Raw genomic sequence first — 26083 nt, 5'->3', positions numbered from 1 at the left:
TCCAATGATTCCCTATGGGCAAGTATGGGTTCTATTATGGGCGGAGTCTTCCCTGATTCCCTATGGGCAAGTAGGGTTCTCTGAGCGAGTCTTCTCCAATGATTTCCCTAGGGCAAGTAGGGTTCTCTATGGGCGTCTTCCCATGATTCCCTATGGGCAAGTATGGTCTCTATTGGCAGAGTCTTCCCACTGATTCCCTATGGGCAAGTATGGGTTCTCTATGGGCAAATATTCCCCTATGTTTCCCTATGGGCAAGTATGGGTTCTCTATGGGCGAGTCTTCCCCAATGATTCCCTATGGGCAAGTATGGGTTCTCTATGGGCGAGTCTTCCCCAGTGATTCCCTATGGGCAAGTATGGGTTCTCTAAGGGCAAATATTCCCCTATGTTTCCCTATGGACAAGTATGAGTTCTCTATGGGCAAGTCTTCCCCAATGATTCCCTATGGGCAAGTATGGGTTCTCTATGGGCAAATATTCCCCTATGTTTCCCTATGGACAAGTATGAGTTCTCTATGGGCAAGTCTTCCCCAATGATTCCCTATGGACAAGTATGGGTTCTCTATGGGCAAGTATTCCCCAATGATTCCCTCTGGGCAAGTATGGGTTCTCTATGGACAAGTCTTCCCCAATGATTCCCTCTGGGCAAGTCTTTCCCAACGCATCCTCTGAAGATGCCAGAGCCACAGATGCTGGAGAGACGTCCGGAATAAACTCGTCTAGGACACGGCCCCAGAGCCCAGAAACCCCATAAAAACCCCATGGTTGCTGGCTGTGAAAGGCTTCACCTTCACAGCAAAATGGGTCTCAAAGCCATGCCAACCCTGGCAACATCCCAGGAGGGGGAGGAAGGCCTAATGGTAACAGCACAAGGGTTTAGCACCAGTCCCTGGCATTTGGGGAAGGGGAAAGAGCCGCTCCCTTCCTTCAGGGGCCTTGAGAAGCACCGACGGGGAGCACAGAAATGACCAACATGAAGGTCTCAGCCACTGCTTCCCAAACTTTGGTCCTCCAGATGCTTTGGACTCCAGATCCCAGAATTCCTCACCATTTGGCCAAGCTTGCTAAGGCTTCTGAAAGCGGAAGTCCAAAAACCCAGAGAGACAGAGTTGGCAGCATGAGCTTTCGTAATTCTACTTTCTCAGATTCATTTTGAAAGTACGTCTATGAAAGTTCCTGCTGCCAACTTCTGTCTCTCAATTAAGTGTCAAAGGTACCACAAGATCTCTCTATAGATCTACAGACTAACCCTATGGCCTTGATTTTTACCAGAGAGCCAAAGGTTTGGGAGCCACTGTTCTCAATCTGCAGGGCTATTTGAATTGTAGATGTGTTTAAAAGCCGGCCAGAAACTCTGCGCCGTTGGCCTCAGATGGATAACAAAGTCCAGATGGCTGGGAAAACGACATGGATGGGTGTGCTAGGAGAGCCGCTTGGTAGCACCTTACCCTCGGAAGAGCTTGAGGAAGTTACTTTTTTCCACATGACGGCTCCCAGAATCCCCAGCCTGAGTTGTGCTTTCGATTTGCAAGCCCTATGTGTCCCCTGCCCCAGTCCCTAAAAGTTGGAACTGAAGGGATCCATGGAGGGACAAATAAGGGGGCCATGGTGACTCCACCGGCTGAAACCCTGTCTTCTCTTTCCCCATTCAGTCTGACAGCCGTTCTGCAGCGCAAGGTCCAAGAAAACCCCAGGATCTACTCCAATTCGAGAGGGAGAGTGAAGGTGAGTGAGTGCCATCGCTATCCTTTTTGCACTTGGTTGGGCAGATGGTCCTGGGGCAGCCCTTCAGTTATGCCTTCTTTGATGCCCTTCCTTTCCCTGAGATCCTAGAAAGGGTGCTTTTTTCTGGCTGCCTACAATCCCAGGCTTCTCCCTGCTTTTCACGCATAGTCTCCCACATTATGGATTCATCCTAACCTGAACTCTTACGGAGTAGCCATTCCCCTTCCATGAGCCGTGCGCAGGGCCCTACATTTCTCGGCTCGACCTGGGCATACGCGTTGGTTGTGGGGAAAGGAGGACACTCAGGGTTAAGGGAGGGTTGTTTTGGCACTGAAGATCCTTGGGTTCTATGCATGTGTGTGCTTTCTGGGCTTAGGGTTTGGGTTTTGTTTTGCTTCTGCTTCCATGTCTATGCCAAAGGCAGGGTACTGTTCTATGTCTAGGGGATTTATTGCTGGGGAAGGCCAGCCTCTCTTGGCATCCGTTGTTGGGCAGGTCAGGGCATGGAGGCTGCAACCCCCCCCCCAGTCCCCTTTCCTCTTGGGGAGCCTGATTCAGCCTAAGGGGTGCTTTTCAGGCTGGCTTTTCCCCAGCCCAGAGCCCTTGGAGTTGCTGGTGACCTTGCCCCGCCGCCCTCCTCCTCCTCTTCTTCTTCTTATCAGCTTATGAGCGGAGGCTCTGGGGCAGAGCCAGGTGTCCAAGTCATCTACCTCAGCTGCGTTGCTGTTGCCTTTGCCGCTGCCACCACCAAGAGCTCCGCATCGCCAGCTGGAAAAGCTGCTTTCCTCCTCTCCCTCCGCTCTCTTTCTTTTCTTTTTACCTCTTGGTTCTTCTTTTCCCAACAGTTCCTTAGAATTGTCCAAAGGCTGGCTGCCTCACAAATAAAACTAAGAACAGCCACAAGTTTTTTTGTCAGGGAGATTCTGACATCTTTTTCTGGCCTAGAATGAGTTTGACTTTCCCAGTGAATGGATGTCCGTAAGTGTGGATTTGGGGAGTTGCGTTCCATAAGCAAATGTATCAGAGCTTGGCTGCAGCTGCTGCTGAGGCACTTGGGGGCCTGGAAAGTGCTGGTTGTTTTAATTTTGAGCATTGTCTGCCATCTTGGGGGCCAGACACAGGGCAGAGATGCTCTTAAACAAGCAAAACACTCCGACTGGGGAATGGCGTGTTGGCTTAGAGGAGGAGGTGGCTGAGTGTTGGGCTCTTGGCCCCTCTCGCCCACCCTGGTCTTCCCTGCCTCAGAGTTTGCCCCCAATGTCTCCCACAGGCACCCCCTTCCTCTCAGCTGCTCCCCAGCCCTTTCTTCCAGGGACTAAATGTGAGGTTTAGGAAGCTGTGGATGTTTAGCCTGGAGGAGAGAAGGCACTGAGGAGGGGACATGGCAGAGCTGTCTTTACATACCTGAAAGAGAGAAGTTGGGTCATTGGGAAGACAGACTGAGCTTGTTTTCTGCTTCACCAGGGACTGGGACATGAGCCAGTAAATTCAAATTCAGAGAAAAGAGATCTCACCTAAACCTTCAAGAGATTCTTTACTGTAACATCTGCAGGAAAGTGGAACTGACAGAAGGTGGTGGGCTCCCCTTCTTTGGGGGTCTTTAAGCAGAGGTTGGCTTAGACTGGATGGCCCTTGGAGTCCCTTGTTTGTTTCTGCCTGCAGAGTAAAACAGTGGGGATGGGGAGGGCTGGTTCATGGCTCTGGCTCATCGTCATCATCACCATCATCTAAATTATTATCCCACTTTCCTCCCCAAAATTGAGACTAAAAGCAACTCACAGTTTAAAAGAACAATGCAATTAAAAGCATGCATCTTAAAACAGAATTAATTTTTTACAGTATTAAAGCAATTGAAACACACTCTAGTTAAAAACGATGGATTGAAAGCTGTTAAAAACAATCCACTGAGAACGATACAATACCCTACCCTATTCTTTGAAAGCTTTCTGTTTTAAAAAGTCTGTCTGAGTAAAAAGGTCTTGGCCTGCTGACGGAAGGACGACAAGGAGGGGTCTGTTCTGGCCTCTTTCGGAAGGGAGTCCCAGAGTCTGGGGACAGCCACCAAGAAGGCCCTCTTCTCTGGCCCCCACCCACCAGCCGTGCTTGCGATGGCAGTGGAGCTGAGAGAAGGGCCTGAGCCGGCTCATGCAGGAAGACATGCCTTGCCAAGTGGGCTGGAGCCCGGCCAGATGGGGCTTAATAGGTCATAACCAGTACAGAAGAGAGAGACCGGCCTCTCCCTCGACTCGGCTGGGCAGCGAAGGTGGGCTAGAGTTGGGCTTCTCTCCTTCAGCTACTCACCGGCAGCATGGGGCACAAGTGTCTTGTTGTGGGAGGAGGTAGAAGGTGAAGGGGAGGCTGTGCATCCCAAGCCCTCCTCCTGCTGTGAGGCCTGGGGTGGACCTGACCTCTGTTGGGGTGGCAGAAGGAGGGGATGCTGAACAGAAGGCTCCTGGTGGCACATTTTGCATGGGAGAAAGGAGCAGAATGCTTGTGACTCAACTGCGGGGTGTGTGTGTTTCTGCCTGCTGCCTGCCTTCATTCCCTCTGAGCGCTCTTCTCTTGGGGATGGCGCTTTTTTGAGGGGGGAATGAGAGGGCTATTGGTCTAGTGCAGATAGCACCTGTGGGGGTGCAAAATGGCTCCTCTGCCCCCACTCTCTTGCCCTTCGAAGGCCGCCTTTGTGCAAACCTAGCCAAACTTAAGACCCAATCTGGCAGGGGCATGCCAGGGAACTGGGTTGATTTGGTGGTTAAGTGGGCATGTGTAGGGCCACGCGGGAGCTAGGGATACCTCTTCTAAGAGCATCTGCACCCCACTGTTTTGGGCAGAACTTGTGTGCAAGACGCACTCCCCTCCAGCATATGGCTCAGTTAACTGTGAGACATATTTGTAGTTTATTGAACGACCATGAACAGTTTAACTCTTGGGGTTAGAAAGAACTCCTCTGCCTGGAGAAGAGAGGAGGATGTGTGTGTTGAAGCCACAGCATCATCTTCCAGATCACAGCTCCTTCCCAGCACCTGTCCCATCTCTGCTTCCCAGAGGGACTTGCCCAGCAGACCCTTGTCCTCCTGCTGGGGACCAGTCTGGACCAGAGGATGCACCTTCCTCTACCTGTGAGTCTCTATCTCTCCCCCCCCCTCCTTTGCTTCCCTTGAGCAGAGGAGGCTATGGCAGTTTGCTTTCCTGTGGGGCATCAATGGTGGGGGGGGGGGGCAGGAAGAAGCTGACTCAAAACAGCCATTTTGTTGATTAAATCTGAGCATGCCACACTCCTCTGGCTGCTGTCCGTTCAGGATTTGGACGTGTGACCTAGATAGCGTGACCGTTCTTGTCACCAAGCCCCAGCTAAGCTGGCCAGGGCTCAGGCGGAAAGGGCTGCTGTGGAGTGTGGAGGGAGAGGGGCTGCAGCTGGGGTCCTATGTGTGGCCAGACGCTTGCCTGTCCTCCATGGAAGATGGAGCCCTTCCTGCAGAGGAAGAAGGCAGTGGCCCGTACTCCAAAGTGTGGGCCAGATGGCTCAGACCAAGGGACATGCCAGCCACATCAGGGTCGTGGGGGGCACCTGGGATATTTGGGACTGCTCAGTAATTCCTGAGCCCTCTTCCTCCTCCTCAGACTCTTTCCACCTGCCCTTGTTGTGGGACACGGTGTGGATTTCAGCCAGGAAGGGGGGCAGCCCTGTTCCAGGCCCAGTCCCTTAGGGCAGTTGCCACCATCTTTCTCTTTGGGACAGTCTTTCAGCTTTGAAGGGTGAGGTAGGGAAGCTTCACACTTGCAGGGATGGCTCCTCACCATTTCCTTCCCACCCCAACTGCCATTCCCTGAGCTGTGAATCCAGCTGTGCACTCCAACTCCCATCACCCCAAGTACTGGTCAGGCTGACGGGCTGAGGTTGGGTCAGGGGATTCCCTCCCCTTTGGTGAAAGGCGGAGGACCAGGTGTTTTGGAAAGGCGCATCACATCCCTGTGTGCTGGCACTCGGGGCAGTCTCCTAATCCATGGGTGAGCAAAGCACCGCCAAGGTCCCGAGATGAGCTGGAAGCAATACGCGGTGCCCTGTGACCCCACGAAGGAGTGAGTACCAAGGAGCTGCCTGGTTGCTGCTGCTTTTTCTTGCGGAGCTGGTGGGTTTCCCAGTTTGAGGGCAAAGAAGGCTGAAGGGACATCTTGGTGCCCTACTCCCTTGATTGCTCTGAACCTGGGGCATGTGTGGCTGGGGTGAGGGGGAGGCAGTGGTGACCCCACCTGGTGGCAGTTTGCATTCTTTGCCAGCCTGTGCTCCCACTTTCGTCATGGGGGCCCACCACGTGTCCCTTGTGGAAGCAGAAACGTGCGCGGGCCATGCACTTTCCGGCTGGGCAGCATCGGCAGCCCCGGGAAATGGTGGCAGCGTGAACATTGCTGGACAAAAGAAAGAGGATGCTTCTTTTCTCTTCTTTTAAAAATAAATACATTGGGTTGGTCGCTCTTTTCAACCTGTTTGCTGAGGCAGCCTTTCTCGCTCGGTTAGCTGCACTCTGCACCGCTCTTCCCTCTGTGCTTCTGGCTGCCCCCCCTCCCTCATATGTGCTTGTGTGTGTATGTGTGTGTGTGGGGGTCCTCTCCCCAAACAATGGCCCGTCCTGGCTTTCCAGGTTGTTCCTCAGGGGCTGATGCTCAGCCTTTCCGGAAGCAGGGGCCTCTGACTCTGGCTGGGAGCTGGTGCAGGTGGGACAGGGCATTCCTCTTGGGCAGCTTCGAGGGCAAGGGAGCCACATGCCACAGAGGCTCCTCACCTCACGGCTGTTTACCAACTTCTCTTCTTCCTCCTCACCCCCTCCCCCTTTCTCTTTCAAAAACAATCTCCCAGGGCGAATTTGCAAGAAAACAAGATGTCAGACACGGGGAGTAGCACAGATGGGAAAACAGACCTGCCCAATGGTAAGAGAATCGGAGTGGAGGGAAGGGAGAGGAAGGACCCAGCCGGGCACATTTTTGGGCTCCCAGGAGGAGGAGGAGATGGTGCTATTTCTAGAAGAAGGAGGGCTGCGAGTGGTCCTCCTGTTTAGACTCCAAATGGGATTTTTGAGTCTGCTTGGAGTGGGCTCTACTGATGTTGCTGGGGGGCATACCAGGCACAAGCCCACAGGCCCCTCAGGACAGCTTGAGCAGTAGGACCCCCTGCCACCATGTCAGGTGGAGCTTTTGATCCTGGCAGGTCAGCCGGAGGAGCCTGGCACTTGGATTTCACAGTGCTTGGGGTGCTGCATCATAAGGGAGGAGCAGGTGCTGCCAACTGGCAGAAGCCTTCTTTGGACTTGGCCCACTGACCAGATACTTTGCGAGGTCTGACTCAATTTTGCCGCAGCCCTAGGTGATCTCTCTTTGGACCAATGCAGTGGAAGGATCAGGCTGTTCGCAACCGTGGCTGAGCCTGCAGTAGGGTCCCCCTGACCTCTGTCTTCCCCTGCCACCCTCCACACCTGTGACCATGCACCGTGAAACCTTTCCCAGGCCAGCCGGCCCTGTGTGCAAATCCCCCTAGGAAGAAAAGGCCTCTGAGCTCAGGCCTTTTCTTGCCTTTCCTTGTGGACACTTCCTCACTGTCTGAGGAATCCCAGGGGTTTGGTTCTCGGGAAGAAGAGAAGGGCCTCTTGGGTGGTGGCTCCCAGGTTGCTCCCTTCCCTCTTCCCTTGCCAGGCAAATAACCTTTTTATTCCAATGGCCTTTTGGCAGTCAATGGGCTACTTAGGAATGTGGCTTTCAAGGTCCAGCTGTTGTTTTCAATATGGTGGGTTGATTAATTTTATGTAACTATAATAATTGCATCTAGAATGTATAGTCCTTTTTAGGAGAGCTTTCTAGTTATGCAGAGAGCCACTTTGGCTACAAATCCTGGGACAAAAGCAGGGTATCCGTTTAAGTCAGTAAGTCTGTAGTCATCCGAGTGAGTTTGTATCCTGCCTCTCTCTCAGCACTGGACTCTAAAACAAAGTAGAGCTAGAAAATTACAAAGTGTAGTTAATATAACATCACAAAAAACAAAACACATCAAAGACCCCAGTTAACACAAAATTAAAACTATTTAAACTTCGATCCCCAGAGGAAGGCAGGGTATAAATTCAAGAAATAAATAAATGAATAAATGCTATTTAAAACACACAGCATGCCCCAGGAATGGACTTGGAAAAAGTAAAGGCCTGCCTCATTAAATAAGCATCTTTGTCTGCTGGCGCAAAGAGAGCAGGGAGGGAATTCTGACAATCTCACTGTGGGAATGAATCCCACAAGTTGGGAGCAGCCATCGATAAGGCCCTGTCTTCAGTCCTCACTTGGAGGGAGTAGGGCAGGCCTGGTCCAAGTGGCATCCTTTTTTTTTTTTTCTTTTGCCCCCCCCCCCCCCTCGACATGGCCATGTGGTGCTGGATTGCCATGACATGCCACTTCTCCCCCACAGGCAGCTTGTCCAGCAGCCCAGAGGAGATGTCTGGGGCTACTGAAGGGCGTGAAACTTCATCCGGGGTGGAGGTGGAAACTTCGGACCTCAGCCTGAGCCTAACCGGCGATGAGGTGGGGCCCAACCGTGCGTACACGGAAAGTTCAGCGGAAGAGAAGGACTCGGACAGCATGGACGACACGGGCCACTACTCCATCAATGAACTGAACCGGACCTATGACCACTCTCACTCAGAGGAGGAGGACGAGGAAGAGGAGGAGGAGGAAGACGAGGAGGAAGAGCAGCTACAGGCACAGCCACAGATGGAAGCCGAGGCCCAGCGGTCCCGCCGACGCGCCCAGCGCAAGCGCTCCAACCGGGACCGGGACTCCTCAGATGACGAGCGGGCCCTGGAGGACTGGGTGGCCTCGGAGACGTCCCCGCTGCCCCGACCCTGCTGGAGAGCCGTCTCAGCCCTGCGGGAGAGGGAGTTGGGTTCTAGTGCCCGCTTTGTCTACGAGGCCTGCGGGGCCCGAGTCTTTGTGCAGCGTTTCCGGCTCCAGTACGGCCTGGAGGGCCACGCTGGCTGCGTCAACACCTTGCACTTTAACCAGCGCGGCTCATGGCTGGCCAGCGGGAGCGATGACTTGAAGGTGGTGGTCTGGGACTGGGTGCGGAGACGGCCTGTGCTGGAGTTCGAGAGCGGGCACAAGAGCAATGTCTTCCAGGTGGGCTTGTGGGCAAAAGTTGTATGTGTGTCTGGGGGACATAGGGGGCAGCCCACCTCTGCCAAAAGGTGGGGAGGTTGTTTGGCCATTTCCAAGTCCTGGAACAGTTTTGTCTTCTGACTCCACTCCTTTCCAGAAGCAGGAAGGAGATGGGTGGCTCTTACTCTTATGTCCCCCGGAGGGAAGGTAGATGGGGAGGGTCTTTCCCTTTCTGCCTCCTTCCCGTGCTCAGCTCTGCCTCTGGCCTCAGCCGTCTGCCTTCTGCCCCCACAGGCCAAGTTCCTCCCCAACAGTGGTGACTCGACCCTTGCCATGTGTGCCCGCGATGGCCAAGTCCGTGTTGCTGAGCTCTCTGCCACCCAGTGCTGCAAGACCACCAAGCGGGTGGCCCAGCACAAGGGGGCATCGCACAAGGTGAGTGAGCCCTTCCCCAGCCTCTTTGCAGCTCTGGTCCATGGAGAGAAAGTGGGGCTGCAGCACCTTGTTCTGGAAGGAGATGTTAAAAATGTTCACTGCCCACCCCCCAAAGGAGGTGTTTGTTGGTCCCAGGCCAGTGGTTCTCATTGGGTTGCCTCCTAGCTTCTGGCCTTGCCTCCTGAGGCCTGCTCCCATTAACCATAATTTGCTTGCTCTGGGCTGAGCTGCAGAGAGATGGCTCCTGAATAGCAGTCCCTGGCGTCAGGGCTTCTGCCAAGGGGAGCAGTTTTGCAAGGTGGGTGCTGGCAGGGCAGGGAGGGCCACTTCTTTTATGTGTGAGTCGTTCCGTCTTTCTTTCCAGCTGGCTCTCGAGCCAGATTCCCCTTGCACTTTTCTTTCCGCTGGTGAAGATGCTGTTGTCTTCACTATCGACCTGAGACAAGACCGGCCTGCTTCGTAAGTGAGAGTTGGGGTTGACAGGGTCTGTGGGGTGCACTATGTCTTTCTCGGCTCCAGTGCTTTGATGTGCTTTTGGTCCTGGAAGTGGGGTGAGGGAGGCCTTCAGCTGGTGTCTCTCAGTTTTTGGCCCTCCGGGTGCTGGGCTGAAATCCAACCTTTCTTCCACCCCCTCCGCCTCCATGCTCTTAGGAAGCTGGTTGTGACAAAAGAGAAGGAGAAGAAGGTGGGGCTCTACACGATCTACGTGAACCCAGCTAACACCCACCAGTTTGCTGTGGGAGGCAGAGATGAATACGTCAGGTGAGGGGGGTACCAGGCGAAAGAGGGCGCGGGTGGTTGGGAGGTTTCAGGTCAGCATCTTTTCCATTGGCTGGTTTCTTCAGTAAAGTGAGCCTCCTTGAGAAAAACGCTGTGATCCAAGGTGGCTTCCTTGCCTGGACTCTTCAGCCCCCATCTTGCGCTTCTTCTTTTTCTCTCTGCTCTCAGGATCTATGATCAGAGGAAGATTGACGAGAACGAGAACAATGGCGTCCTCAAGAAGTTCTGCCCCCACCACTTGGCAAGCAGCTGCTGCTTTTTGGGTGCCCCACAGCCTGCCCACCCTCCCTCTCTCCTTGTTTCATGGCAGAACCATTGTAACTCTATAGGGCTGGTTGTTTTGGAGAGAGTGGGGTGGTAGGATGCAGAACGGGTGGCGGAAACTGGTGCTCAGGCCCTCGCCCAGTCAAAAAGGAAGGGCAGTCACAGCCCTCCCTGGTTACCCCTGTGCTTCTGCTGCTGCTTCAGAGAAGGGCTCATGTGGGCTGAGTGCTTGGACGTCCCTCCAGGTGAAAAATAAGGGCTGGCAGAGCTGAGTAGGCTGTTTTCTGCCTGGAGAAGAATGGCTGATGGTCAGGAGGGGGCAGCACTGGCTTAAGGGTCAGTTAGTGCCCTCTGGGTCGATCCTCCTGCTCTTCCTCTTTTCACAAAGCCCGGCAGCAAAACTTTCTGGGGGTTCCCAGGGGGCAGCTGGGGTTGAGGAGAGGGGCAGGGTTGTTGGCCCCAGTTCTGGTGAGCAATGTGTGTATTTCTGGCCATACTCCCTGCTGTCGCTGCAGATCCCCATTGCCCATGGGGGCCTGAGGACCTTTCTGAAGGCAGCTCTCCTGATCTGTCCTCTCTCCCCTGATTCCTCTTAGGTGAACAGCGAGTCAAAAGCCAACATTACCTGCCTGGTCTACAGCCACAACGGCTCAGGTATGCGGCTCAGCTCTGTCCATCTGTTTTGACATTCTTGGGCAGGGGCCAGCCAGTCCTTCAGATACTCATTGCTTAAGAGCCAGGCCCTTTGAGGCAGCTTCATCTTGGGGCAGAGGTCCCTCCAACTGGCCTGCCTGCATGTGAGTCTTCCTGTGGGTTTGTTTCAGAGCTCCTGGCCAGCTACAATGATGAGGACATCTATCTCTTCAACTCATGCCACAGTGATGGAGCAGAATACATCAAGCGCTACAAGGGGCACCGTAACAACGCCACAGGTGCAGATACCCCACCCAGCGGCAGAATGTGCCACTGGCAGGGCCTCTAATCTTCTGTTTCTTTGATGTTTTTGCTTTGAGGAAAGGGCCGGGCATGAGGGAGAGACCCTTCTATTCCTTGTTGTTTGTTCTCTGAACTTAGAGGCAGAGAGTAGTCAGTGGAGCAGCCCCTTCAAAGCAGCATGTCTGTGGATTTTGGGCTGTGTTTTTGATTTAGTGCCCACAACTAGTGTACCCCCTGCATGTGGTACAGCAGCCATCGCACCTGGAGGAGAGCCAAGGAGCGGGTGGCAGTGGAGGATGCTGTACAAGGGCCATTTGGGGCGCACGAATCCTACACTCACCTGATCCGCCTTGTTTGCTTCCAGTGAAAGGCGTCAACTTCTATGGCCCGAAGAGCGAGTTTGTGGTGAGCGGCAGCGACTGTGGGCACATCTTCCTCTGGGAGAAATCATCCTGCCAAGTGGTGCAGTTCATGGAGGGCGACAAAGGCGGTGTGGTGAGAGGCTGGGCTGGGAGGCAGACAGGTCCCCTCCCCTGAAGTGATAGTCGTGTGGTCAAGGCTGTCATCCTTATTTATTTATTTAGAGTTTTTATAGGCAGCCCTTCAGCCAGAAAAGCAGATTTTATATTGGTGATTTCCCAATTCTGAGGCTTGCATGCTAAAATGATACCACACACAAAGGAAAGGGGATGTCTGGGGCAAGGGGTAGCCTTCCTTATCCCTGCTGTTCCCCCCACATATATCTGGGGCTGGGAATGACTGCCCTGTTTTGTCTCTCTCTTGATGATGATGAGGGTGGGGTTCCTCTGCCCCTCTGGAGCCCCTGTTTCCTCTCCTTCTGGCTGTAGCTTATCTGGAGTGGGAGGGCAAGTAAGTGTTTCTGTGGGAAGGAAGGACCTGAGAGTCAGGACTGTTGCTTCTTCTTTGCCGACTGCCATCCCATAGGTCAACTGCTTGGAGCCCCACCCACACCTCCCCATCCTGGCCACCAGCGGCTTGGACCACGATGTCAAGCTCTGGGCCCCCACAGCTGAGGCCCCCACCCAGCTTGCCGGCTTGAAGGAGGTGAGTAGTGGGGCAGGAGCTCAGGGTGCTGGGGCTTTGCGGGGGGGGGGGGGGGGAAGGGAGGTATGTCCAGCCCCCCCTCCTCCCGGTTCTGCCCTGGGCTCACAGCCCACCGGCCCTCTCCTGCCCCCCTCCAGGTGATCAAGAAGAACAAGCGGGAGCGGGATGAGGACGGCCAGCACCACACGGACATGTACGAGAGCCACCTGCTCTGGTTCCTTATGCACCACTTCCGCCAGAGGCGGCACCACCGGGTAGGTGGCGGGGGGCAGGTTCCCTCTGTGGGGTTGGGGGGGGTAGGTAGGTAGGTAGGTGGAAAAGCTTTCTCAAACCCCTGGGAACCTGGGACAGAAATGGGGTTCCCTTGAGCTGAGGGTGCAAACCCTCCACTGTTTTATTCTCACAGGTGAAGAGAATAATTACAGGAGAAGCCAAATATTCCTCTGGAGTATTCTCCCTGTATTTGAATATCCCAAAGCATTGTGGAGGAAGCATTATTTTCTGTACAGACAATTTGTGTTCCCCAAAACCAGATGCTTTTCTATGCAGAATAATTCCTCCATTACACCAGGAGAAAACTGCACAGGATTATGCGGTCCACCCGTTGTCCCTGCTGGGATTATTTGACTCTCTTTTGACTAAGGAGTGAATAATAGCGAATACGCTTTCCATCCCTCTTTTGGGCCATGTGACAACTGGGGCACTTGTAGGTGTCCAGGAGGAGGGCCTTCCCTCCAGATGTGGTTGGCCCTACCATGCCACTGAGAGACGATTTGGAGGGCCTTCCCTATGCCTGGATTCCAGCCCCTCTCAGGCTGCCCTGATGTTGGTACCCAAAGCGTGGAGGCTTTGCTCATCCCCTGGAGGCCTCCCTTCCTCCTCCACAGATTGACTCCTTTGCTTCCTTTCTGTGGATGCTGGAAGAGATCCCTTGGGCCAAACGTTGCTCCCTCAGGCGCCCTGCTTCCACCTTGCGTCATGGCGGCTGCATTTGTGACTGACGGCAGCTTTTCTTTTGGCAGCGCCGAAGAGATCCAGGCACTGGAGCAACGGACAGCGACTCAGATGACTCCCCTAGCTCCTCGGACACGTCTGATGAAGACGAGGAGGGCCCCGACCGGGTGCAGTGCATGCCCTCCTGAGGCCCCTGCGGGCGAGGAGCCCTGGTGGGGGGAGGGAGGGGAAAAGGGTGCAGACTTGAATCCACAACCCCCCTACTCTTAAGTAACAACCATTCCCCTCTCCTCTGCGCTTTTTACTGAAATGCCAAGGAAAGCTCCCCCGGCCTCCCCTCCAGCCCCCATTAGTGATCATTCTCCTGGAAATGGGGCAGCAAGGGAGAGGGGGGGAGCTTTGCCTGCTTGCACTTGGACTTCTGCTTCCGCATCCGTAGGAAAGCAGGGAGCTGGTGTGCCTGTGTGTGTGCAAGCGTATGTTGAGGGGAGGACCCTGCCCCCCAATTGATCAGCAGAAGCTCCCTCCCCTCTCCCTTGCCCCCGGCTTGGCTTCTGCCTCTGGGCAGGGCAGCAGTGGGGCCGGGGGTCTTTCCCCCCTTGCATCACCACCGGATTGTCCCAGAGGGTGTGTGTGTGGGGTGTGTGCTTGGCCATTGCTGCCCGTTCCCTGTGGAGCTTTTCTTTTGAGTGGCCTGAGTTAGTTCTCCATTCCACCACCCCACCTTTTTCTTTGAGATGTTGGTGTGAGCCCCAAAGTGTGTGTGTGTGTGGGGGGAGGATATCTTGGGGGTTTCATGCTTTCTTCCCCCACTTCTTCCTTCTTTCCTCCTTGCCCCCCCCCCCCCCCGGGGCACTGCTGCATGCTGCACCAGGATGAGCCAATGTGGACTCTGCTTTTTTCTGATGGAATTTGGGGTGAGGTATTTTGTTCCCCCCTTCCTGTCCCCCCCCCTTTGGTTGGTTGTGTGGATTTTTTCTTCTTCTTCAGCAGCGATTCTAGGCACCAAGAATTAATCCCCCTTTGCAAATTCAGAGCCTTGCCTTTTGCTGTCTAGAATGACCCATGGCTGATGCCGATGGCCAGCCGTGGGGCTCCTGGCCCCTCTGCCCCCTAACTGCAGGGCAACCTGGGGTCCCATCCTTGGGCCAGAAGGCTCTTTCTTCCCCTCCTTCCTTCCCCTTAAGAATTATCTATTGTTTCTGAAACAAATTTCTCCCCTATTGCTGTTTAGAGGCCTAATTTTATATGTATTAAACAAGACAAGAACCAAATTAAACTTGGATGTTATCAAGTTAAAATTATTGTAAAAGTTTAAATATACATATACATATATAAATATATATATTATATATAAATGCAATAAATGAATTGAGAGACAGAGAGACCCGGTAGTGTGTGAAAGGACCAGGGACAAGCGCTCCTTTGGCCCCATCTCTGCTTTGCTCTGGGAGCCATGGCTTTGTGGACTGGCTCCCAGGAGGTGGCCTGCTGGCCCTGGTTGCTTTGCTGTTGTGTGCCAATCTGTGGTAGCCCGGGGGCAACCATTTCTTGGCATGGTTTCTTCAGGGGAGTTTTGCCTTTGCCTTCCTCTTGGGCTGTGAGAGAGTGGGACTTGCCCAAGGTGGCCCAGTAGGTTTCCATGGCTGAGCGGGGACTTGAACCCTGCTCTCTGGGAGTTGTAGTCCCACTCCCAAAGCACCATGCTGGCTCTCTTCTTGTAGCCTCAGGCAAATAGACTGACTTGTGGATGGATGAGGGTGAGTCAAGATGGGCTAGGATGGCTGGGCTCTCCTTTCCTCTTTTACATCCTTGTCGCATCTGTCCTTCTGCATCTCTCAGTGCCACCCTGACATAGGCATTTCTTGGGAGGGCATCTTGCCTTGACCATGGCTGGCCACCCGAAAGAGGGGCTCTGGACAGCTGTGGCTTGGGCCCTTGACACTGTCTGCTTCCAAGAGCTTTGTGGTGAGACAGTTGCTTCCACCGGACAGAGGAGCCATAGAGCTGAAGCAGTCAGTTATGGGGAGGGTGCATTTCCTTCCACTCCCAGTGTCTTTGGGAGCAGAGAAAAAGCCATGCTGGGAGGTCAGCAGAAGAGAGGTCCCTCTTTGAACTGGGAGACAGTGAGGGTGGGCTTGAAGGGAAAGCGTCCGTCCTATTTCCCTCATCTCCTCCCCATTCACTTGCCATGGCCCCCTCCACCAGCCCCCCAAAACATGTCCCCCCTCCTTTTAAAAAAACACACATCCACTCTTTGTCTACACAATACCTTCAACTTTTATTTCCAGTATTAGAACAATGACTTCATATTCTGGAATAAAAATAAGGGGGGGGAGTAGTGTCTGGGGAGGAAAGGAAGCAAAGCAGGAGCCAAGGTCCATTGCTTACTCTCAAAAATAAAACCCCGGCCGAACACAAAATATTTCTCAGCTAGGACAAGTTTTGATTAAAGAAACATTTGGAAAAAAAAACCCTATAGAAACATGGCAAACTCGGGACTTTAAGGCGGTGGGAGGAACAGATCCGGGGGTCGGGATTGCTAACATATGCCCACTTTGGGGTCTGCAGATGTGGAAGGGGTTCTGACCAAAGGACGCCCGACTCCCGCTCCTGATGTTTTCTGTTTTTGAGAGCTACTCGGTGGGGCAGTTGCTTCAACCAGACAGATGAGCAAAAGGGCTGTGGCAGTTTTACAAAATGGTTCCTTGAGACTCTGCTTCGCTCTGCACAGGAGCCACTGTCTAGGCCATGCTCCAGTGAGGTCAGTTGTTTGCCGCTCTTTGAGGGGGCTGTGTGGGTCTCCCCATCAATTCATGGGGGTCTAAGCTAAATGTGTGGCAGTTGTGGGCCACAAGGCCAGCGGAGATGCTGAGCCCGCCTGGCAGGGCTGCGTGGAGGCAGAGGTCTCCTGTTCATCTCCGGTCCCTTTGGCCGCCAGATCTGGACCTGAGGAGACCCATCTGGAAGCGAAACGCTCCCCAAGAACTGCATGGGATGAGTGAAGGTAACTCTCCAGTGTCTTGAACAAAATGATGATGGTGGGGGAACTGGTTTTCCACAGGCCTAGAGTCACTTTCCTCTTTAGACTTCACATCGAAACCATTGCCATTGCCGCACACATCCTCACAACAACCATGCGAGGCGGTCCTAGTCCTTTTGCTGAGCTGTTTGGGGGTTCAGGAGGGGTGTCCCTCTTGGCTTGGCCAAAGGAACCGGCTTAAGGATCTCCTGGCTTTGTTTCTTAAATACGTCTTTAATCAAAAATTGTGTTTCGGTAGAAATACTCTTGGTATAGTTCCTGTTTGCCTCTTTTTTTTTTGGTCCATTTGACAACAAAAACAAACAATAAGTTAACACTAAACATTCAATATTATATTTAATATACATATATTTATAATATATATGTACACACAGTTAGCACGGTCTGAGCGTTGGGTTTTTTTGGGGGGTGGAAGCCGGAAGGGAAAGAGGGGACGAAGGTGGAGAGCGGGCTGGAAATGTGGCAGAATGGGGGTGCCTTCCTTTGCTCTTGTCGGCTCCTCTGATGGTGCCCAGCCTTTGCTCCCAGCAGATGGGCATCTCTGGGGGCTTTTAGGTGGCATCTGGATGTTTGCAAAGGAGAGGGTTGTGGTCCCCGCTCTCGGCCTCTCAACCCTTAGCTAAGCTCTGGGGTCTCTTTCCTGGAAGGGGTGGTTTTTCTAAAGGTGGCGCAGAGGACATGGTCTGTATTGATCTGTGGGCACCTCTTGGTCATGGCTCTGGCTCTCCTGAGCTGGATCCTGTTAAATGTGCTCCACGCTTAACGAGAGGCAATGCTCCCTTTAGACGTTCATGGAGCCCATGTGGCAACCTGCAGGGTGTGCCTTTCCATGGGTGTGAAAAGTGGGGATGAGCTCCTGCAAAGGAGTACCAAGAGCCACCAGAACATGCCGGGCATCGTGGAATAGGTCAGAGGCCTGGTGCCCAGCCTGGCTGGCACCCAGCAAAGGCAGGTCTCCTAGATCACAGCTGGACTCTAGCAAAGACTGCCAGGGAGAAGAAGCCCACCTCCAGGACAAGAGGAGGTAGGAGCCCATTTGCATTCTTCAGCAACCATTGCACACCTGAGCCCTTCCATACTGCACAATTATGGCATTACAATTCTACTGCCCATCCTATCAAAACCTGGGACTGGCAAATCGGGGACTTGCAATTCTCAGCCCTCTCGTGCCTCCCCAAGCTACAAATCCCACATAGATCAGATGCAGCTCTGGCAGTTAAAGCGGAATTGTAGCACTACAACTGAGCAGTGCAAAAGGGCCACAGAGGCAGCAGCGCAGAGCATTGTGTTGCATGTGGATATGTTTATTTGAAGGGGCATCCTCTGCAAAGTGTGCCAGAGGAGGCGCATTGAGTTGGCAGGGAATGGTTCTCCCTGGGCATGGTACATTCTGTGTGTGTATATGAGAAAAGAGACCCCTTGCTTTCCTCTGGGGGCCACCCTAGAGCTGCTTTTTGGGGCATGGGGGGCATTGCGGGTACAAAAACACCTTCCCAGCTGCCCGTCGGTGCCTCTTCTGCTTCCTTCCTCTTCTGCTTTTGAGCTCTTTGTTTGCTCTGAATCTTAGCCTTCCTCCCCTTAGCCTGCCTTTTTCTCTGGCACTATTTTTACCCGGTGCCAATTAGCTAATTTGCAGTGACATCAGCGCCAACTGTTCGGCTGTAAACATCAGACAAGAGTGGGGAAAAAATACTGATTTAAGGCTGCTTGAAACAGAGATCAGCCCAAAGGTGGTCCCTTCTGGTGGGCTTTTGGCCCCTGCTCTGGGACCCTCACAGGCCTGCCTTCAGACAGGGCACAAAGCTGGCAGGAAAAGGAGCCTCAGCCTCCCCTCGTGGCCTTTGATCCTGAACGAGGAATCCTGGGCAAATCACAGACTGTGCATTTGGGGATCTGAGTCCTTGCCCCACTTTGCCTGGAACCATCCTAGGAAACAGCTGGGGTGCTGCAAGGGCACAGACGCTGGTGCATGTGCGTGTATGGTATCAACCTTTTACATTTGGGCAGGCCTGGCACAATCCTGGTAAGCCCCACAAATGGCAGACATGCAACCCAGCCGGATGTTCGGTGGGCTTCATGCCTGCTCTGTGTCCCAGGAGCTTATGGGCTTTCCACTCAAAGTGGATTGCCTCTGTGCCTGGCAGAGGGGCAGAGGGTTTGGACACATTGACCATGGGCCTCCTCCCCGGGAAGGGAGTGCCCAACTGTGGTCTCCCCATCCATCCGTTCATCCATCCATCCATCTCTGTCCCTGCCCAGTTCCCCCCCAGCCCTTTTTGTCAGCTCTGGGGATGTTGGAAGGGCACTGAAGAGGCACCGAGGGGCTGGCACTGAGTGGGTGGGTAAGGCTGTTCCTCGCCCAGGCAACCAAGGCAGCCGCACAGCCAGATCCCTTGGGGAGGCAACCCCTTTGCCCCCCAGGTGCAGAGCACAGTCAGATGTGAAGAGAGCCGGGTGTGTCTTTGAGGGTTTTTAGGGTGGATGCAGGGAGGAGGAAGGCATCTGGGGCGACCAGGGAGGGTGGGCTGGGTGCCTTGCTGACCACTTGCCACACAGAGGACAGGACGACACAGCCGCAAAGGGAAGGCCTGGCGCAGGTGGCGCTTGCCGGGGGTCGGGAGGGGCTACCTGGCTAACAAACCGAGATTCACAGCACAGATTTCAGCGTTAATTAAATAATCAAAACCTATTAAAACAGAAACCCCTATTGCAGTCCAACGCAAGAGGCATGAGTTCCACCGCTTGGTGTGTTAGAACTAGAAGCTTCCTCTCCCCCCATAAAACCCTCCCCCCTTCCCTCCCCCCAAAACCGGTGGGTCTGTCAAAGAGCATCAGGAGTGGGGAGGAAAGGGGTCAGAGACCGACGAAGCAGCCAGACTCACAGGAGACCCCACCCCCAAAAAAACAGTCACATGTCAGTCCCCCAATCCAGCCATGGGGGCTATAGGCCTGGGCCCCCCATGGCACCTCATGCTGATGGCTGGGCAGGAGGAAGGGGGAAGGATACCCTGCCACCCGCCTCCCTCCGGAGCCCCTTGTGTGGATTTTGGAGACCCACTTTGGGGTGGGGTGAGGGGCTTGCAGCAGCAATGGGGGAAATGAGTCTTTCTGCCTGGAAATGGAATATTGGGGAGGGGGTCCTCCTGCAACCTCTTTGAGGGGCGCCACCAGTAAACCCACCGCTGCCAGGGTCTGGGGGATGGGGCCAGCAGCCTCTTCCGCACTCATGGCTCCAAGGCCCAAGGGCTTCTCTGATGCTGGCCAATATCCCCAGCTGCCGTCTGAGCTGAGCCTCTCCTTTTCCCAGCAAAACCAGGATGGGTCAAGAGCAGTGCCAAGGCAGGCAGCCCCTCCAAAGCCCCTCTGCCCAAAGGTCAGGAAGGGGGTGCTTAGAGGCGAAGGAGGGCTGGGGGGTGAAGGAGGCACTAACGGAGAGGTGACAGCACAACAACCAAAACCAAGGAAAGGCACAAAGTGGGCCGTGGGTGGACAGGCCGGGAGGCTGGCTAGTGGGCAAATGGGAATCAAGAGCCACCCCAGAGCCCCTGCTGACCCCTTTCCCTGACACCTCAAAAGGGAAGGAGGAGACCCCCAAATCCAATGTCTGCTCTGGCCATTTTTCCTCTCTGTAGTCCACTTCTCTGACCTTTCTTTGCCCAATGCTTTCTCTTTTCCTCATTCTGCTTTGTCCTCCATTCTCTAGTGCAACATGGCTCCCTTGCCACCTGTCACCCGCTGCTGCCCTTGGAAATGACCCTTCTCCACTCCAACCAGCTGGAAACTGGCTCTCCTCCGAAGGGAAGAGGGACTGGAGGTTTGCAGGTAGGGGCCAAATAGTCCTGAAGAGAGCCAGTCGTTGTGCCAATGCGCCCGTCCCCAAATGCTCTGTGCCACCTGAGGGGTCTGGTAAACAGCCATGACACTGCCCAGGTGGCTTGAGATGGTGGGCAAGGCCACTCCAGGAGAGACCACAAGACCCTGATGGGATTCCAGCCAAAGGGGCAGTGGGGTCCAAAGGGTAACAGAAATGGGGCTCCCCTCTCTGCCCCCCGAAGTGGCAGGCTGCAGCATTCTCAGACATCCCCTTCCCCGTCCTATCCTTGCTGGATATGCTGAAGATACTGGGGTCCCCTCTCATGCCCCACTCTCTCTGCAGCACTTGGGGTGGGCTAGCACTTGGAGGTCCATTCCCTTCACTTGCCCCACATCTGCCCCTGTGAAGTGAGGTGGGTCTGGATGCCTCCCGGTGCCCCATGCCCTGCTCTCATCGCCTCTCTCCCTACATCCACTGCTATCTTGTCCTCACACAAGTCACACTCTCTAGACTCAGTTTGGGGGTCTGCCCCTTCCCTTTGGGGGCAAAGTGGGTGGCAGAGGCAGCCAAGGGGGGGATCTACACTTGCAAAGCACCACCAGCCTCCAAGCAAGTCCTTTTATGGGGAGGGGGTCAGGGGAAGGGGTTTTTCTGAATTCATTCTGGTCAGTGACAGAAATGGGAACCTGAGGGGGAAGGAGGGAGGGGTGGGCTTTGGGTGGGATTAAAGACTTGGTTAGTGGCCACAGCTGCTGCCAGCCCCATGGACCCCCGCCCCAGGCGACGGAGGGGGCAGTCAGAGGAGGAGAGGAGAAGGGCTGGCCGACTGCCCAAACCCGGGGGGAGCGGAAGAGGTGGCGAGGGTCCTTCTTCCCCCTCCTCCTCCTCCTCCTGGCCCCCCCACCCGGCCTACTTTAAGCCTTCTTTGGGGGGGGAGCCAGTTTGATGATCTCTTCTTCGGATGGCTGCCGGATGATGTCTGTGGGGAGGAAGCGGAAAGCGAAGGTCAGAATTGTCTCTGGCTCAGGAAAGGTCCCTTCTTTCTGAACCAGATCCCAGTCCAGTTGGGGGAACTTAAGGGACACCATTTTACTATGCCACTGTGTTTAATGGGACTTGAGCACCCACTGATTTTGGTCTCAATGGAGAGGAGTCCTGAAACTAACCTTCATTGGATGCCAAGGAAAACACTGTGCCTTATGTCTTAGTTCATAACCAGAACCCTCTTCATCCTTGGCCTTTGGAAAGAGGAATCTAAACCAAATTCCCACTCGTTACTAACAAATAAATCCTCCCACTTGGCCCTGGATTCATTACTACTGTATTGATATATATGTAAAAACATAAACTGCCTTCATCAGGGTATTGAACAGTTTGTGGAATCACTATTGGCTAACCAATCCCTCTCCGTGCCGCTTATAATGCATTTGGGGCCTTTGCCACAGAATTGTGGCAGCAGACTGTAATGTCAATGGACGTCTAATTCCAGGGGAGCTGCAAAAAGGAGGTCTTTTTGAGGGGGGCCCTGACCTTTGTATTTCTTGGCGCTGGGGATCCTGGTGAGCTTGGTGTCCACTTCGTCCTCTTCGGAGATCTTCAGCACTTGGGTCCGGTACTCCACCACCATCGTGAGCAAGTCGGGGCGGCGGGAGATCTCAAAGATGTGCTCGATGTAGGAGAGGTTGTCTATGGGGAAGAAAGTGGGGGACATTAGGGGCTGCCCTGGTGGAAAGAGAGACAGAGACAGAAAAGAAGGAAGGAAGGAAGGAAGGAAGGAAGGAAGGAAGGAAGGAAGGAAGTGGGGCTGGACATTCAATGGGCTGCATTTGGCCTCTTCACCCCCTTCATCCATGGGGTAGGAAAGAAGGAGAGGGGTGAGTCTGCTTCTCTCTCTTGCCCATTCAGATGCCCCCCAGAGCCCCAGTTTGGGCCAGAGAGTGGCTGATCCAAAGCATGGAAGGAGACTCTTTTCCTCCCATTTCACATCACAGCTTTCTTTTAAATGGTTGTCCTCATCTTTAAAAGGTAACTTTTTGTGTCGCTTGCTTGTGTTTTTTGTAACTCAAATGAACCATCTTGGCCTGATTCCTCTTAAGTTGGCATCACCTAGATGAGCCACGCTGAAGCAATGCCTCAACGGAGAGATGGCACATGATTCTGTTTATGTTTTGATGCCTTTGAATGAGTGTTGAATTGTGTTGATGGATTGTTGGATTCTTTAAAACAGCATTGTCTGACTGTCTGTCTATCCTAGCTATTGATCTGTCAATCTGATCTATCTATCTATCTATCTATCTATCTATCTATCTATCTATCTATCTAATCTCCCTATCAGTCTATCTGATGTTTTTGTGTTTTAATGTACACTAATAGGTATCTATCTATCTGTTATAATCTATTTATGTCTATACTATCTTATCTCTATCTGATATAATCTATATCTGTCTATCCTCTCTCTCTCTCTGTTTGATATTATCTGTATCTGTCTATTCTGTCTGTCTGTCTGTCTATCCATCCATCCATCTGATATAATCTATCTGTCTATACTATCTATAATTCTATGATATAATCTATCTGTATTTGTCTATTCTATCATCTATCTATCTATCTAATCATCACTCTGCCTGTCTCTCTCTCTCCATTTGATGTTTTTGTGTTTTTAATCTGTACTGGTTTTAACAATCTCATTATTGGTGAAAAAGGAGGGATATAATCGAATAAGTAAAACCTATTAGAGTCCAATGGGTCTTCTGTAAGCAACAAGAACATTCAGGCTGCCAAGTTTGCTAAAGGAACGGCATAAGCACTGGAAAGGAATAAGTAACCAGGACCTGTTCCTTATCACTTACCAGGCAAGGAAGGGTTGAAGATGCACCGCTCACTCCTCACATTGGCCGTGTGTGATGTGCGATGTGTGATGTGCCTCCCGTGGGTGTTGCTGCCTTTGCCGCCTTCTCCTTCTCCATTTAGTGTGACAGATGACTGTGAGTCTCTGTTGGCATGTGACTGCCTTTGTGTGGGCAGAGTGTGCCGCTGTGAGTCTGTGTGCCACGATGCTGCCAGTGCCGGTGCCAGTGCGTGGGCGGCTGGGCTGCTGGCGCAGAGGTAGGTGTGGTGTGTGTGTGTGTTGTGTGAGATGAAGAGAAACCCACCAGCAACAGGTGGCTTTGCCCAGAGAAAACAACGCCTTTTGCACAACAACACATGACACACCATCCCCCCCACGGCACCATCTGGGTCCCTCCCTTGAGAAGACCCCAGAAGAGGCGCAGCTGCCGAGAACCGGGTGCAAAAGTGTGTGTGGGCGAGCGAGGACTGTCTCGGCCCAAGTGTGGGGAGGGGGTGGCATGGGGGGAGATCAGCCAAACTACAAAGGGTAAGGGCTGAGAAACACTCCTTTGGGGCACAAAAGGGTCTTTAGGGACATGGAGTGCCATGCTTTTACCATGTTTTCAGGGACTGGGAACTCTGTTCCTGTTCGGTTTGGGCCAAAAATGACCCGCATGCTGAGCTGGCCTTGGTACATCCTTCACATCTAAATGCTCTATATCTAAATGCTCCCATATTCAAGATGCTTTGGGGAGCCTCCCCTAAGAAAGAAAGAGCTAGAGCCTCCATTCACGTATGGCGGTTTTTCTCCTGCTTCCACAGTTACTTTGGAAACGCTTGACACCTGCACTTTCTTGTCTCAAGGGCACTCCTTGACAGTGCCCCGTAACCCTTGCTGGATGCCCCATATTCCCCATCCTGCCCTTGTTTTTTTGCTTGAAAACAGGAACGGAAGGGGGGGGGGGACAGAGATGTCTTTTTGGGAGTGCCAAGCGGTCTGGAAAGGCATCTGAACTTGGTGCCAAACCTGCCAGTTAGCTGATTCACCGTCCCTCCCAGGAGGCCCTCCGTCAGTCCGTGCGTCTGGAGCCGTCGCAGCCGGCTGGGCTGACCGCCCTCCCTTCTCCCCAAGCTGCCATCCCTGAGTCACTTGGCTTGGACCTTTTCTTCCTTCCTTCCTTTGGAAGCAAATGAGGCGGAAAGGAGGAATGAAGGTAGGAAAGGCCTGGCTGTGTGTTGATCTGGAGGATGTCTCCATAGAGCATCCCCTGCCTCTCCGGCGTCCCACCTTTGTCCAGTTTCTTGTGCTTCTCCAGGAAGCCGAACCAGTCCTTGCTGGTGGCGATCTGGTCGTGCTTCTCGCTGGGGATGTCCTCCTTGCAGGCCGACTTCAGCTGGTCCAGGTCCTCGTTGGTGATGTTCTCCGCAAGGTCCTCCAAGAGGCTGCTGTACTCCGCCATCTCTGTCCGAGAGAGAAGGAGACGCAAGCTGTCAGAGAAAGGCACCACCAGCCCCACATCTTGGCCAGTTGGGGGTCCGGGCAGAGCCCCGGAAAGAAGGCACCCCCGCGGCCTCGCTTCATCCAAAGACAACCAGGGCCCAGTTGAGACCTTCCCCCAAATTGGAAGGAAAGGAGACACCGGCAGCCAGTGGGTTCATGAAGCGGATGCCTCTCCCTTCCCCTCTCCCCCAATGCACTCCAGGCAAATGGCCTAAGCAGCAAAAACAATGGCCTACTTGCTATTGTGTTTTAAAAAATGCTTTGCAGTTTATGTACTAAAATGCTATTTCTTAGTGACTGGAAGACGTTGGCTATTCTGGAAGTCCTGCTCTCTGTCTATGAGTCAGAGTCATGAGGCACCTTGCAAAACCCTGCAAATTCCTACACGCTTTCGGTGCAGATGCCCATTTTGGAGGAAACACAAGAGGCTGGCTCTCCTTGGATTATCAGATTGCAGCCGCCTTCATAATTAATTGATCACAAATCAGTTCTAGGTTCTGATTTGGGGCTGGTTCTCTTTCACAGTTTGTAAAAGAGAACTATCCAGTTTCCAGCAGAGCAATTCCCAACAGCCAGAAGCCTAAAGACCATTTGCTTTCCTGCGGACCCTATTCAGCCCGTCTCCAAGGATGGCCTTTTGGGGAACAGAGGTGAGAGCCTTTCCATTTCGAAAGAAGGAACGCCATTCCCAAGGGATGTCCTCTCCAGCATCCCTGGCATGGAAGGGGCTGTGTGCCATTTGCCTTTGGGTTGAGGAAGGGGTCCATCTGCGGATAATCTGGATTTATGAGAAACAGAGGAAGGGGACGGAGGGATTATGACACTGACAACAGCTGGGTCTCCATGCGGCAGCAGTGAACCAGCCAGAAAAAGTGGAATGGGAGAGAAAGAGAGAGGAATGAGTGGCTAGCAAGTGCCTCCTTGGATCACATGTTCCAGCCATCCTTCAAAGTCTAGTGTACCAGGCACTTGTTGTGCATGATGCCAGAGCATGGCTCTCTGAAGGAGAGACCCAGATGGATCCCTCCATCCACCAGTCTTGCTCCCCAGAGCCCCCAAAGCCAACATCTCCAAAGGGAGGCATAGGAGTCAAGGGGCATTCGCACATGGCATGGCCAAGTGTCACAAAACAAGGAAAGGATGTGCGCTGGGCAGAAATAACACAACTTGGATATACCGGCTCTTCTTGAGAAGGAGGCAAGGGAAGAGGGGATTTGGGCACCCAAAGGAGGCCTTTCTCCCCACAAGTGGGGCTTCTCAGGCACATGGATTCTCTGCACCAGATTCCTTTCTTTTTCTAAGAGGACAAACTGAAGGATGCGGAGCCAATCCAGGGTTGGAGATTTGGGTGCAGGACAAAACAAGGGCATTGCCTTCCAATAAAAATCCTCCCTCCCCCAAAATGGATCTGTTTTTCCTTCCCTCTCCAAACATCTAGTGAAAGGTTCAGCTGCAAACCGTTTGCATCCAGAGCTTCTCTTCTATTCTTTGGCTGAGTGTTTGCAGTCCTTTTGCCTACTCCTGAATTTTCAGCATTGCAAAAGAGAGGCACTGAGAATTATAACTATTTAGACTGTTTGCAGCGTTCACCTTCCTTGGGTCCCTTTGCC

The 26083-nt window shown here is 53.3% G+C and overlaps 2 protein-coding genes across 3 annotated transcripts in view; one reads left to right on the top strand and one right to left on the bottom strand.

Moving 5' to 3' along the window:
* DCAF8 (DDB1 and CUL4 associated factor 8) overlaps positions 1–14587 on the top strand; it is a 15400-nt gene extending 813 nt beyond the window's left edge. Inside the window, exons 2-14 of one of the 2 annotated variants that reach the window (XM_042440407.1) lie at positions 1652–1724; positions 6580–6650; positions 8167–8873; positions 9147–9287; positions 9652–9746; positions 9939–10049; positions 10236–10308; positions 10928–10985; positions 11156–11263; positions 11632–11762; positions 12213–12332; positions 12470–12586; positions 13355–14587. In XM_042440407.1, the coding sequence (XP_042296341.1) occupies positions 6602–6650; positions 8167–8873; positions 9147–9287; positions 9652–9746; positions 9939–10049; positions 10236–10308; positions 10928–10985; positions 11156–11263; positions 11632–11762; positions 12213–12332; positions 12470–12586; positions 13355–13474 (1830 nt within the window). In that variant the 5' untranslated portion in view covers positions 1652–1724; positions 6580–6601 and the 3' untranslated portion in view covers positions 13475–14587. The remainder of the gene's footprint in view (positions 1–1651; positions 1725–6579; positions 6651–8166; positions 8874–9146; positions 9288–9651; positions 9747–9938; positions 10050–10235; positions 10309–10927; positions 10986–11155; positions 11264–11631; positions 11763–12212; positions 12333–12469; positions 12587–13354) is intronic. The other variant, XM_042440408.1, reaches the window with a different exon arrangement.
* A 961-nt stretch (positions 14588–15548) lies between these two features.
* Positions 15549–26083, bottom strand: part of PEA15 (proliferation and apoptosis adaptor protein 15) — a 31768-nt gene continuing 21233 nt past the window's right edge. Inside the window, exons 2-4 of the mRNA XM_042439823.1 lie at positions 24261–24434; positions 21674–21829; positions 15549–21122 (exon numbers count right to left, since the gene is read on the bottom strand). Of these exons, the coding sequence (XP_042295757.1) occupies positions 21058–21122; positions 21674–21829; positions 24261–24432 (393 nt within the window). The 5' untranslated portion in view covers positions 24433–24434 and the 3' untranslated portion in view covers positions 15549–21057. The remainder of the gene's footprint in view (positions 21123–21673; positions 21830–24260; positions 24435–26083) is intronic.

The sequence above is a fragment of the Sceloporus undulatus genome, chromosome 9 (genome assembly GCF_019175285.1).
Source record: "Sceloporus undulatus isolate JIND9_A2432 ecotype Alabama chromosome 9, SceUnd_v1.1, whole genome shotgun sequence".
Lineage (NCBI taxonomy): Eukaryota > Metazoa > Chordata > Lepidosauria > Squamata > Phrynosomatidae > Sceloporus > Sceloporus undulatus.
Note: the sequence above shows the minus strand (reverse complement) of the source record. Positions and strands in the feature narration are given on the sequence as shown.